Below are 11,172 nucleotides of genomic sequence, written 5' to 3' on the forward strand. Positions count from 1 at the left end.
CCCCCCGGGGGGCCCCCAAGGGCCCCCAGCAGCAGCAAAGGGAAGTGGCTGCTGGTGTTTCTCGCAGGGGCTTGTGTGGGACTGGCCATTTGGCCTTTAGTTGTTTCTGTTGTTACTTTAAACATTTTAAAAAGTATTAATAGTGAGGGGGGCCCCCCAGCCTACAGGGGGCCCCCCAGCATGCAGGGGGGGGGCCCCCCGGGGGGCCCCCCGGGGTCTGAGGGCGCGGGCGACAGCGACAGTGAGGCATTTAAATAAATAAATAAACAAAGTAATAAACACATTAATTGAATTGTTTATTTATTTATTTATTTATTTATTTATTTATTCTTTCGTGGAGATTGGATTGAAAGAATGCTTAATAAAAGATGAGAAACCCAAGGCAGCTTTGCTGCTGTTGCAGGGGCCCCTGAGGCGCGGGCTGCTGCTGCTGCTGCTCGCAGTGCTGCTGCTACTGCTGCTGGAACTGCTGCTGCTGCTGCTGAAACTGCTGCTGCTGCTGCTGCTGCTGCTGCTGCTGCTGCAGGTTCGCGGGCCCTCACGGAGCGTCCCCCAGTGAAGACTCAGCGGTTTAAACCCCTCCGATTCAGCGACTTAGCTGGTAAATTGCTGCTGCTGCTGCTGCTACTGCGCTGCTGCTGCTGCTGCTGCTGCTGCTCCTGCTGCTGCTGCGCTGCTGCTGCTGCTGCTGCTGCAGCAAAGCAAGGGAAGGGACTTGCTGCATCGCAGGACTGGCGGAAGCAAAAGAAGAACTGCAAGAAACCATTCAGTGTTTGAAGTTTCCAAACAAATTCAAACAGTTGGGCGCGAGGCCCCCCAGGGGCGTTCTGCTTGTGGGGCCCCCCGGCACGGGCAAAACAGCCCTCGCGAGGGCCGTTGCCACAGGTAGGGTTTAGGGTTTAGGGTTTAGGGTTTGGGGTTTGGGGTTTAGGGTTTGGTGGGGGGTGGGGGGTGGGGTTTAGGGTTTAGGGTTTCGGGGGCAGAGCTGAGCGGGCAGGCGGGGGGAGGCGTGCGCAGCTGCGGCGCGACTGGCCTGAACCCTAAACCCTAAACCCTAGTATGGCTAAACCCTAAACCCTAATAGACCAAACCCTAAACCCTAGTGCTGGGCAAAGAAGAGCAACTATTGCCGACTTAAACCTCTTTGAGCTAGACAAACCCTAGACAACGGCTCTGCTCTTCAGCAACCCTGATAAACCCTAAACCCTAAACCCTAGCGGTTTCTGTACCTGCCTCAGGAGAGCCAAGTAACTTCAGCCAGCCCTGGCCGCCCTAAACCCTTTCCTCCTAATAAGCCCTAAAAACCTAATAAACTCTAAAACCCTAATAAACCCTAATATACCCTAACAAACCCTAAAGAACTCTGAAAGCTGTAGTGAACCCTAATAAGCCCTAGTGACAAACCCCTGTAAACCCTAAGAAGCCCTAACAAGCTTTGAACACTAAGCCCTAGGAAACCCTAGTAAACCCTAAACCCCAGTAAACCCTGAAGAGTAAACCCTAATTGGTGGCTGCAGAGGCCCAAAGAACCCTAGCCACTTCGATGCAGCCCAAGGTACCCTCCCAAACCCTCAAAACCCTAAACCCTCAAACCCTAAACCCTAGCTGCTCCCTCTGGCCTGCAGCGGCGCAAACCCTCTCCTCCCAACACCTGTAAACCCTAAACCCTACACCCGAGCCTTGCGCTCGCAGCGCCGCCAGCCCCCCCACAGCCGCCAAACCCTAAACCCTAAACCCTCGCCTTTACTGGCTGCATCGTATCTGTGCGCTGGCGGCGTCCCGATCCCCGCAAACCCTAATCCCTAAGCGCTAAACCCTAAACCCTAATATGTGGTGTTGCAGAGGCGCAAGTGCCGCTGCTGCCCCCAAACCGCAAACCCCAAACCCTAAGCCCTAAACCCTAATATGTGGTATTGCAGAGGCGCAAGTGCCGCTGCTGCCGCCAAACCGTAAACCCTAAATCCCAAACCCTAAATCCTTATATCTGGTGTTGCAGAGGCGCAAGTGCCGCTGCTGCCGCCAAACCGTAAACCCTAAACCCCAAACCCTAAACCCTAAACCCTAAACCCTAATATGTGGTGTTGCAGAGGCGCAAGTGCCGCTGCTGTACGCGTCGGGCTCGGAGTTTGTGGAGGTTTATGTGGGCCAGGGGGCCCGCAAAGTGCGGCAGCTGTTTGCTGCAGCAAGAAGGGGGGCCCCCCTGATACTTTTCATAGACGAGTTGGACGCAGTGGGGGCCCGCAGGGGCCCCGGGGGGCCCCCCGGGGGGGCCCCCGGGTCCCGCGAACACGAACAAACCCTCAACCAACTCCTGGTGGAACTCGACGGCTTCCAAGGGGGGGGGGGTGGGGTTGTTGTACTTGCTGCAACCAACCGCGTGGATGCGCTGGACCCTGCGCTCCTCAGGCCCGGTAACCCTAAACCCTAAACCCTAAACCCTAAACCCGCGCAGGCCCGCGGGGGAGGCGGCTGTGCGGCCCCGCCATTCGCCCGGCCGCTTGCAAGGGTCGAGGGCTCTCGGGTGAGGGTCTGGGGCTCAGGGTCGAGGGTTTAGGGTTTAGGGTTTAGGGTTTAGGGTTTGGGGTTTTGCGCAGGGCGTTTTGACCGCATTGTGCACGTGCCGCTGCCCGACCGAAGCGCCCGAGAAGCCATTTTGATGAAGTATTTGCAAAAGATTCCTTTGGGGGCCCCCGAGGGTTTGGGGGCCCTCGAGGGTGTGGGGGCCCCCCAGGCTCGGGGGGCCCCCGAGGGTTCGGGGGGCCCCCAGGCGACAAAGGGGGGGCCCCCAGGAGCCCCTCCGGCCAGCAGCAGCAGCAGCAGCAGCAGAAGTGCTGCTGCGAGCAGGAAGAAACACAGCAGCCCCTCGCACGTGCTCGCCCCCAACAGCGCCAGCAGCAGCAGCAGCAGCAGCAGCAGCAGCAGCACCAGCAGCAGCAGCGAGGTGGAGGGGGAGGGGCAGGGGGCCCTGCACAAAGCCGTGGCTAGCCAGCTAGCCAAACTGACTCCGGGCTTTTCTGGGGCGGAGCTGGAGAACCTCGTGAACGAAGCAGCCTTGCTTGCAGCCCGCGCTGGTAAACCCTAAACCCTAAACCCTAAACCCTAGTCTGCGGGGCCTCAACCCCAGAGCTACCTCGCTGGCGCTTGGGGCCTTCAGCGAGCTTCCTTCCGCCTCCAACAGTTGCCAGCTCTGCGTAGACCCGGCTCGCTAGGGTTTAGGGTTTACACATTAGGGTTTAGGGTTTAGGGTTTAGGGTTTAGGGTTTAGTCTTCAGCGCACCCCCCCAGTCTCGCCGAGCAGGCCCCGCCCACGCCCGAGACTCCAGCGTCGCGCGCTTCAAGGCAGTGTGCCGGCGGTAGGGTTTAGGATTTAGGGTTTAGGGTTTGTGGTTTGCAGACAAGGGTTTCGTGGGGGTTTCGGAGCTGCTGGAGGCGCGGGACAAAGTGAGTTGGGGCCCCTCGAGGGTTTCGCTGCTGCGCAATTTGCTGCTGCGGCAGCAAACTGCAACACACGAAGCTGGCCACGCAGTTGTGGCTTTCCACCTGCAGCCAGCAGCAGACCCCATCCACAAGGCCACCATTGTTTCCAGGGGAAATGCGCTCGGGCTCGTCGAGCAGGTAGGGTTTAGGGTTTAGGGTTTAGGGTTTGGGGTTTCGGGTTGGCGGGGGAGGGCTTGGCGGGGTTTGGGGGGCCAGTTGAGGGGTGAAACGCTCTCGGGCGCGTCCAGCAGGTAGGGTTTAGGGTTTAGGGTTTGGGGTTTGGGGGGAAGGGTTTGGCAGTTTGAGGGGGCAGTGGAGGGGTGGGTTTAGGGTTTGGGGTTTGTTGTTGGCTGGGGCAGGCCGCGGGGTTGTGGCAGGGTTTAGGGTTTAGGGTTTGTGGCGAGGGTTTGGAGTTGCTGCTGCCTCGACCCCTCGCCCGCGAGTCATCCCGCCCGCCGACGCTCACTCTGCCGCTGCTGCGCTCCTGCTGCTGCTGCTGCTGCTGCTGCTGCTGCACTCCCGCCGCTGCCGCTGCTGCGCCCCTGCTGCTCCCGCTCGCGCTGCTGCTGCCGCCGCTGCTGCTGCTGCTGCTGCTGCTGCTGCTGCTGCAGCTGCCCGCAGAGGAGCGCTACGGGGCCTCGTTCGCGGAGTTGTTTGCGCGTCTCTGCGTGTGCATGGGGGGCCGCGCAGCAGAAAGAATAGCTTTTGGAGCAGCAGCAATTTCCACAGGAGCTGCTTCCGACATTTATGCAGCAACACAGCTAGCTTTCAAGATGGTGGCTAGCTGGGGCATGAGCAAACTGCTGGGGCCCCTGGCCTACAATGCTGCGGCCAGGGAGCTTTTCCTCAGCCCCGAAACCGCCAGACAGGTCGACCTCGAGGTAGGGTTTAGGGTTTAGGGTTTAGGGTTTGGGGTTGGGGGGTGGGGGGTGGGGTTCGGGGTTCAGGGTTTAGGGTTTAGGGTTGGGGGCGGTTGGGGGGATGGTGGATTCTTCTTCCTCCGCGTTCAAGAGGCAGCGGCCGCTGCAGCGCCGCTAGGGTTTACGGTGTAGGGTTTAGGGTTTAGGGTTTAGGGTTTGGTGGGGTTCAGGTGCGTTCGTTGGTGACGCGCGCGGAGGCGGTGGCGGAGGGTTTGCTGCGGCGGCACTGGGGCTCCGTCTGCGTCTTGGCAGCAGCACTTTTGGAAAAAGAAACTTTAATGGGAGAAGAAATTGCAAACTTAATTGACCCCACAGGAAAGTGGAGGCAGCAAATCCAAAGAGACAAACACCTCGCCGTCCTCACGGCCCAGGAGACCACCAGGGGCCCCTGGGGGCCCCTCGTGGGGCCCCCCATCGCCCGCCTCAGGGCCTTCTGGCAAAGGCTCACCGGCACGGCCCCGGGGGGCCCGCCGGGGGGCCCCCCTGGGGGCCCCCGCGGGGGGCCCCCAGGGGGCTCTCAGGGGGGGGCCCTGGAGGACGGCCAGGAGCGGGGGGAACAGGAAAAGGACCAGCAAGGCAAGCGAAGCAGCAGCAGCAGCAGCAGCAGCAGCGCCGAGGCTCAGACAGAAGAGCCGGTTCCAGATGAAGCTGCTACTCCGCAGCAGCAGCAATGGCAAGGGCAGCAGCAGCAAAGAAGCGTCGAAGAGATAAATGGCAGCAGCAGCAGCAGCAGCAGCAAATACAACGCAGAGGAGCTGGTAGAGCCTATTGACCTCCCCTCCGTTCCGGCTGAAGACCAGACGGCGCTGCAGCAGCTGCAGCAGCGCTTGCTGCAGCAGCTGCAGCAGCTGCAGCAACAGAGCAGCAGCAGCAGCAGTAGACTCTACACCCTCGCTGACGAGCCCCTTTTCGCCGGTTTAGGGCCAGAGCTAGATCAGCAGCAGCAGCAGCAGCCAGTGCACGAGCCGCTGCAGCAGCAGCAGCTGCTGCTGGCGCAGCAGCCATATGTTACTGAGGCGAAGCCACACCAAACTGATGTGGAGTTGTAACCTAAACCCTAAACCCTAAACCCTAAACCCTAAGCCATCGCAGAGAAAGGGCCCCGGCCAGAGTCTGACAAACGGGAGCGTCTTAAGTGGCTAGCTAGCTGGCCAACTAGCTAGCTAGCCAACTAGCTAGCGGCCAGCTAGCTGGCCAGCCAGCTTGCCAGCTAGCCAGCTAGCCAGCCAGTTACCCAGCTAGCCGCTTAGCTAGCTGGCTAGCTAGCTAGCCGGCTCTCCCGCTAGCTAGTTGGTAGTAGTGACGTGCTGGACTGCCTTTGTCCCCTCTGTTAAGAGGCCACTCAAACCCTAAACCCTAAACCCTAGGTGCCCCGGGCCAGCAGCGGAGTGCAGCAGCAGCAGAATGGAATCAAAAGGTCCTTTGGAGCTTCCTGTGCACCATAAGAATAGAGATAAGTGCAGGAAGTATCATTTTACTTTTTGGATACTTTGCAAATTAAATTGTGAAAGTTCCCCATTACATTCATAATTGGAGCAATTTGCATTTAAAAATCTGCAGTTGGGATGAAAAACGGCCAAAAGTTCGCCGAAAAATCCGCAAATGGATTCGCCCGTCTTGCGGTGTACGTACAGCGGCAGGTGCACATACACCTGGGGTGTACAGACACCTCAAAAAGAACACAACATTTCAATTCCCCTTTTAAAATTTAATTATTTACATAAAAAACATTTAAATAAATAAGTTAAAACATTTGAAAACAATTTTATACGTGCCACTGCAGAAGCTCTGCTGTACGTACACCCCAAGGACGCGGCGCAGCAGTTCCTTGTGGAATACTTCTGCAAAGAGATTTAGTTAAATTTTGAATTAGTTTTATTTTTATTTCCATTATAAGTTAGTTTCATTTTACTTCCATTTTAAATTAGTTTTACTTTATCTTTATTTCCTTTTTATTCATTGGCTCAGCTCGACCTGCTGCTGCGCTGCTGCAGATTAAAACCAAAAAAGAACTTCATTAGCTGCAGCAGCAGCATCAGCTAATTGGATATGAATGTGAATTGAATTAGGTGCTGCAGCAGCAGCAGCTACTGCTGCTTCAGCAGCTGACTCGGCTTGAAGAAGAATTGAATTTGCTGCTGCTTCTGCTGCTGCAGCGGCTACTTGGGACTTGAAGCAGAATTGAATAAGCTGCTGCTGCGGCAGCAGCTAGTTGGACTTAGAGAAGAGAAGAACTGAATTAGCTGCTGCTGCAGCAGCAGCTAATTCGGCTTGAAGGATTGAATTAGCTGCTGCACAGCAGCAGCTCATTGGCCTTGGAGAAGAATTCAATTAGCTGCAGCAGCAGCTAATTCGGCTTGAAGCAATTAGCTGCTGCAGCGGCAGCAGCTGATTCTGTTTGGAGAAGAACTGAGGTAGCTGCTGCTGCAGCAAATTCAATTCTTGGAGAAGAGTGGAATAAGCTGCTGCTGCTGCAGCAGCTAATTGGCCTTAAAGAAGAATAGAATTAGCCGCTGCAGAAGCAGGAAATTCAACTCTTGAAGAAGAACTGAATAAGCTGCTGCTGCAGCGGCAGCAGCAAACTCAGTTCTTGAAGAACTGAATAAGCTGCAGCAGCAGCAGCAGCAAGCTCAGTTCTTGAAAAAGAACTGAATGAGCTGCTGCTGCAGCAGCAGCGGCTGCTCCTTGTGGGGGCTGTGTCCCGCGTCTTGAATAACTTCAATTTTGGCTTTCGGAAAAAAAGAAAGAATTTGATTTGTGTCTCTTTTTAAATCAATCCAAGGGGATTTGGAGCCTTTAAACAGCAGCACGGGGCCCCCAAAAACCCAGCTGCTGCTGCTGCTGCTGCTGCTGCTGCTGCTGTTGCTCGTGGGGGCCTCGGGGGGCCCCCAGCAGAGCTCGCGGCGCTGCAGCGCGCTGCTGAGGGGCCCCACTGCCATGCGCCACTGCAGGGGGCCCCCCGGAGCAGTTTGCTGCAGCTGCTGCAGCAGGAAGGCCCCGTCTGCGTCGGAGATGGAGGGGTGCTGCTGCTGCAGCAGCAGCAGCGCAGCAGCAGGGGACTGGAGGCCCGTGAGGTCCAGCGCAGCAAGGGCCTGCAGCAGCAGCACAATGTCGAGGGCCCCCGCCACAGCAGGCAGCTGCTGCTGCTGCTCAAAGTAATTAATTGGCGAAATGTCTATGACACAGAGGCCCCCAACTAAACCCTGGGGGGCCCCCAAAGCAGCACACATGCAGACTTGGCCGCCGAGGCTGTGGCCCAGCAGCAGCACGTTCTCGAGCTGCTGCTGCTGCAGCAGCTGCAGCAGCGCAGCAGCCATCCCCGGCACCGTCAGGGGCCCCTCGGGGGCCCCCGAACCCCCGTGGCCTGGCAAATCCACCAAATATACTTTTAAGACCCTCCCAGGAGGCAGCAGGGGCTCGAGGCCTTTGCAGAAGTCCCTCAAAGAGCTGCGGTCGCCCAGCATGCCGTGCACTGCCACCAGCGCAGCAGGCGCAGCAGCAGCAGCAGCTGCTGCTGCAGCAGAGGCAGACGCAGCAGGGGCGCCGCACAACACCAGACGGTCGAAAGGCAGCATTTTCAACGCGCAGTGTTGTTAAAATGAACTTTTATTCATAAATGTCTTCAGAAGAAAAAGTAAAACTGCGAAAATGCCGCGGAAGCGCCGGCGGCAGCAACGCCAGTTGAGGTGTATGGACAGCTCCGCGCTGCAGTCCTAGGAACGCATACGCGAAAAGTCGCTTTTCATTTTATTTTTTGGGATTTAAATGATTAAAATTATATTTAATTGAATTAAATTTTTAAAAGATTTAATTTAAATGCATTTGTAGCCTCAGTTGCCACTCCTCTCAATGCTGGACTGCAACTATCGAGTTGGCGCCGCTGCGGGGCCTCAAGCAGCTCTGCGGAGTTTCTTTGCTTTTCGCCATTTCTATCGCATTTAATTTAATTTAATTTATTTAATTTTATTTTATTCAATTTATATTTATTTCGTCTTTTCGTGGTGCAGACGACGTCTTCGGCCCCTGCCTTCGCGGCGGTCCACCTCGCAGCAGCCCAACAAACCTAAACCCTAAACCCTAAACCCTAAACCCTAAACCCTAAACCCTACACCCTAGCCCATTAGTCAACTTCAACCCGTGTGCTGAACCATACTCGATTCAACACCAACCGGAGGGGCTAATTCAGCCGTTCTTCACGCCCGAGTTACAGAATGAGAGCTTAGGATTTAGGGTTTAGGGTTTAGGGTTTAGGGTTTAGGGTTTAGGGTTTGAATCTGCAAGACCAGCATAGACTCAGCCACAGCACTGCTACTTAGCTGCTTGGTCACTTGCGGTGCGAGCCGTGGCTAGCTATGGCTAGCTATGGCTAGCTGTGGCTAGCTATAGCTAGCTATGGCTAGCTGCAGCTAGCTGTAGCTAGCTACAGCTAGCTGTGGCTAGCTATGGCTAGCTGTGGCAAGCTGTGGCTAGCCGTGGCTAGTCACCAGCCCAGCAGCGGAAAAGTCACTAGCTGTAGCTAGCTATAGCTAGTTACAGCTAGCTGTGGCTAGCTATGGCTAGCTGTGGCAAGCTGTGGCAAGCTGTGGCTAGTTTTAAAGGCGAAGAGAGAAATGAAGTCTGAGGTGTCTGTACACCTCAGATGTATGTACACTTCAGGTGTCTGTACACCTCAGGTGTCTGTACACCTGGTGGAGGCAGTTCCGAGTTTCATTTGATTTGATTTTAATTTAATTTAATCGGACTAAATTTGATTATATTTTTAATTATATTAGTTGTTTGAATTATATTTTATTGTCTATGACTTGGCACAAAAATAAAGGAAAAAGGATAAACAAGTTTTAAAAAGTAAATTGAAAATATATAATTAAATATAAATTATTTAATTTAATTTATTTATTTTTAATTTTAATTAAAATTATCAAATTAAAAAAACAAAACTGCATTTTCCAAAAGAGAAAAAACAGCACATTGGCGAGAGAGACGGGGGCTTAGCAAAAACTTCAAAACAAATTTATTTTTTTAAAAATAAAGTAAGTAATAAATTAATAAATAAATTAGTTAATTAATATATTGCTCAATCAATTAACTACTTAATTAATCAAATAATTAGCCATTTAATTAGTTAATTAATTGACTAGTTAATTAATTATTCGATTAATTAATTAAATAATTAATTAGTTAATCAATTAGCCAACTAATCAATTAGTGATTTAATTAATTAAACTCTGAAAGACAAAAACGAATCTGTAAATAGCCCAAAACCTTAACCCTAAACCCTAAACCCTAAACCCTAAACCCTGAACTGGAGTTCCTAGTGTTTCAGCAGCAGGCAGCTCCTGCTCCAGCAGTACGTACATGTGATCTTCTACAACTCAAAGGGCTAAGGCTTGAGGGTTTAGAAATTAGGGTTTGTGGTTTGGGGTTAGGGTTTAGGGTTTGGGGTTTAGGGTCTAGGGTTTAGGGTTTGTGGTTCGGGCTTTATGGTCTATAACCTAGGGTCTGGAGTTCCCTTTGGCTCGTCGTCGCTCAACCTCAGGAGCAGCAGCAGCAGCAGCAACAGCAGCAGCAGCAACAGCAGCAGCAGCAGCAGCAGCAGCAAGGAGGCTTGATCAGAGGACACAAGGAAAGGAAAACTGCAGATTAAACTTGAAAACATAAAATTAAATAAAATAAATAAATAAATAAATATATAAATAAAATAAATTAATTAATAAATAATAAATAATTAAAATGAAAATAATTAAACTCTCAGTGCTCGCCAGCCAATAGGGTCACTTGGGGCCCCCGGGCAGCAGGGGATTGAGTTTGCTGATTTGTTTGGATTTAAACTAAATTAAATTAAATTAAATTAAAAAAAATAAAGTAATCAATCCTTTTATTCATTCTTTATTGCTTTCTGCTCCTTAAAACCAGAAAAAAGAATGCATGCGCGCAAAGCTGCCGCGTGCAAGGACTACACCCTAAACCCTAAACCCTAAACCCTAAACCCTAAGCCGCAGAGTCGACGCCGCGAGACTCCATTTCAAACCCTGCCGCGCGGAGACAATGTAAAAGACCCATTTAGTGTGCAGTTTGGCCTGCTGCTCCGGAATTAGGGTTTGGTGTTTAGGGTTTAGGGTTTAGGGTTTCTGAGCTCCCGGGCGCCAGCCCCATGCCTCTCTGCGGCCGTACGCTTTGCCCAGCGCCCTTCATGGGGGCCCCAGGGGGCCCCCCAGGGGCCCCCCAGGGGGGCCCCCCAGGGGGGCCTCCCGGGGGGCCCCCCGGGGGCCTCCCTGCTGGCTGGAGGCCCCCACAGTGTGGGGACTCTGTGTCTCAGTGCATAAATGCAGACACAAAAAGTTTTCTCGAAGCAGCAAATGAATACAACAGACACAAAAGGGTACCTTTAGACATCAGCAGCAAACAAGACCCTCCCCCTCTGCCCTTTGTGCCAGCAGTTGCTGCCGTGGGGGCCCCCCAGGGGGCCCCTCTGGGGGCCCCCCCGGGGGGCCCCCCGGGGGCGCCCCCAGGGGCCCCCCAGGGCGCACTGCCCTCAGGGAAGGGGGGCCCCCAGGGGGGGGCCCTCCTGTGTCTGGGGGCCCCCGAGAGTTTTTTTGCTGCGCTGCTGCGGGACCAGGAAGAAAGGGTTTACAGCAGCAGCAAAAAGATGCCCTTGGGAAGAGCTGGCGAGGGTTTAAACCCTAAACACTCAAATAGGGTTTGCTGCGGAATCAAACAAACCCCAGATGAAGACGCACAAGCTAAGAAATGCATATGGCCAGAAGCAGCGGGGGGC

General features: G+C 53.9%; 2 protein-coding genes across 2 annotated transcripts; one reads left to right on the top strand and one right to left on the bottom strand.

Moving 5' to 3' along the window:
- Window positions 1-180: 180 nt before the first annotated feature.
- ETH_00025015 (cell division protein, putative) lies at window positions 181-5,446 on the top strand (the record flags this gene model as incomplete). Its single annotated transcript, XM_013373679.1, has 8 exons — window positions 181-241; window positions 527-601; window positions 730-885; window positions 2,088-2,411; window positions 2,595-3,071; window positions 3,395-3,615; window positions 4,089-4,358; window positions 4,568-5,446. 8 exons carry the CDS (start codon window positions 181-183, stop codon window positions 5,444-5,446), a joined length of 2,463 nt encoding a protein of 820 aa, XP_013229133.1.
- Window positions 5,447-7,027: 1,581 nt separating this feature from the next.
- ETH_00025020 (uncharacterized protein) lies at window positions 7,028-7,972 on the bottom strand (the record flags this gene model as incomplete). Its single annotated transcript, XM_013373680.1, has 1 exon — window positions 7,028-7,972. The coding sequence occupies one exon, from the start codon at window positions 7,970-7,972 to the stop codon at window positions 7,028-7,030; it is 945 nt and encodes a 314-aa protein (XP_013229134.1).
- Between the last annotated feature and the right edge of the window lie 3,200 nt (window positions 7,973-11,172).

The sequence above is a fragment of the Eimeria tenella genome, genomic scaffold (assembly GCF_000499545.2).
Source record: "Eimeria tenella Houghton genomic scaffold, Eth_scaff166, whole genome shotgun sequence".
NCBI classification, from domain to species: Eukaryota; Apicomplexa; class Conoidasida; order Eucoccidiorida; family Eimeriidae; genus Eimeria; species Eimeria tenella.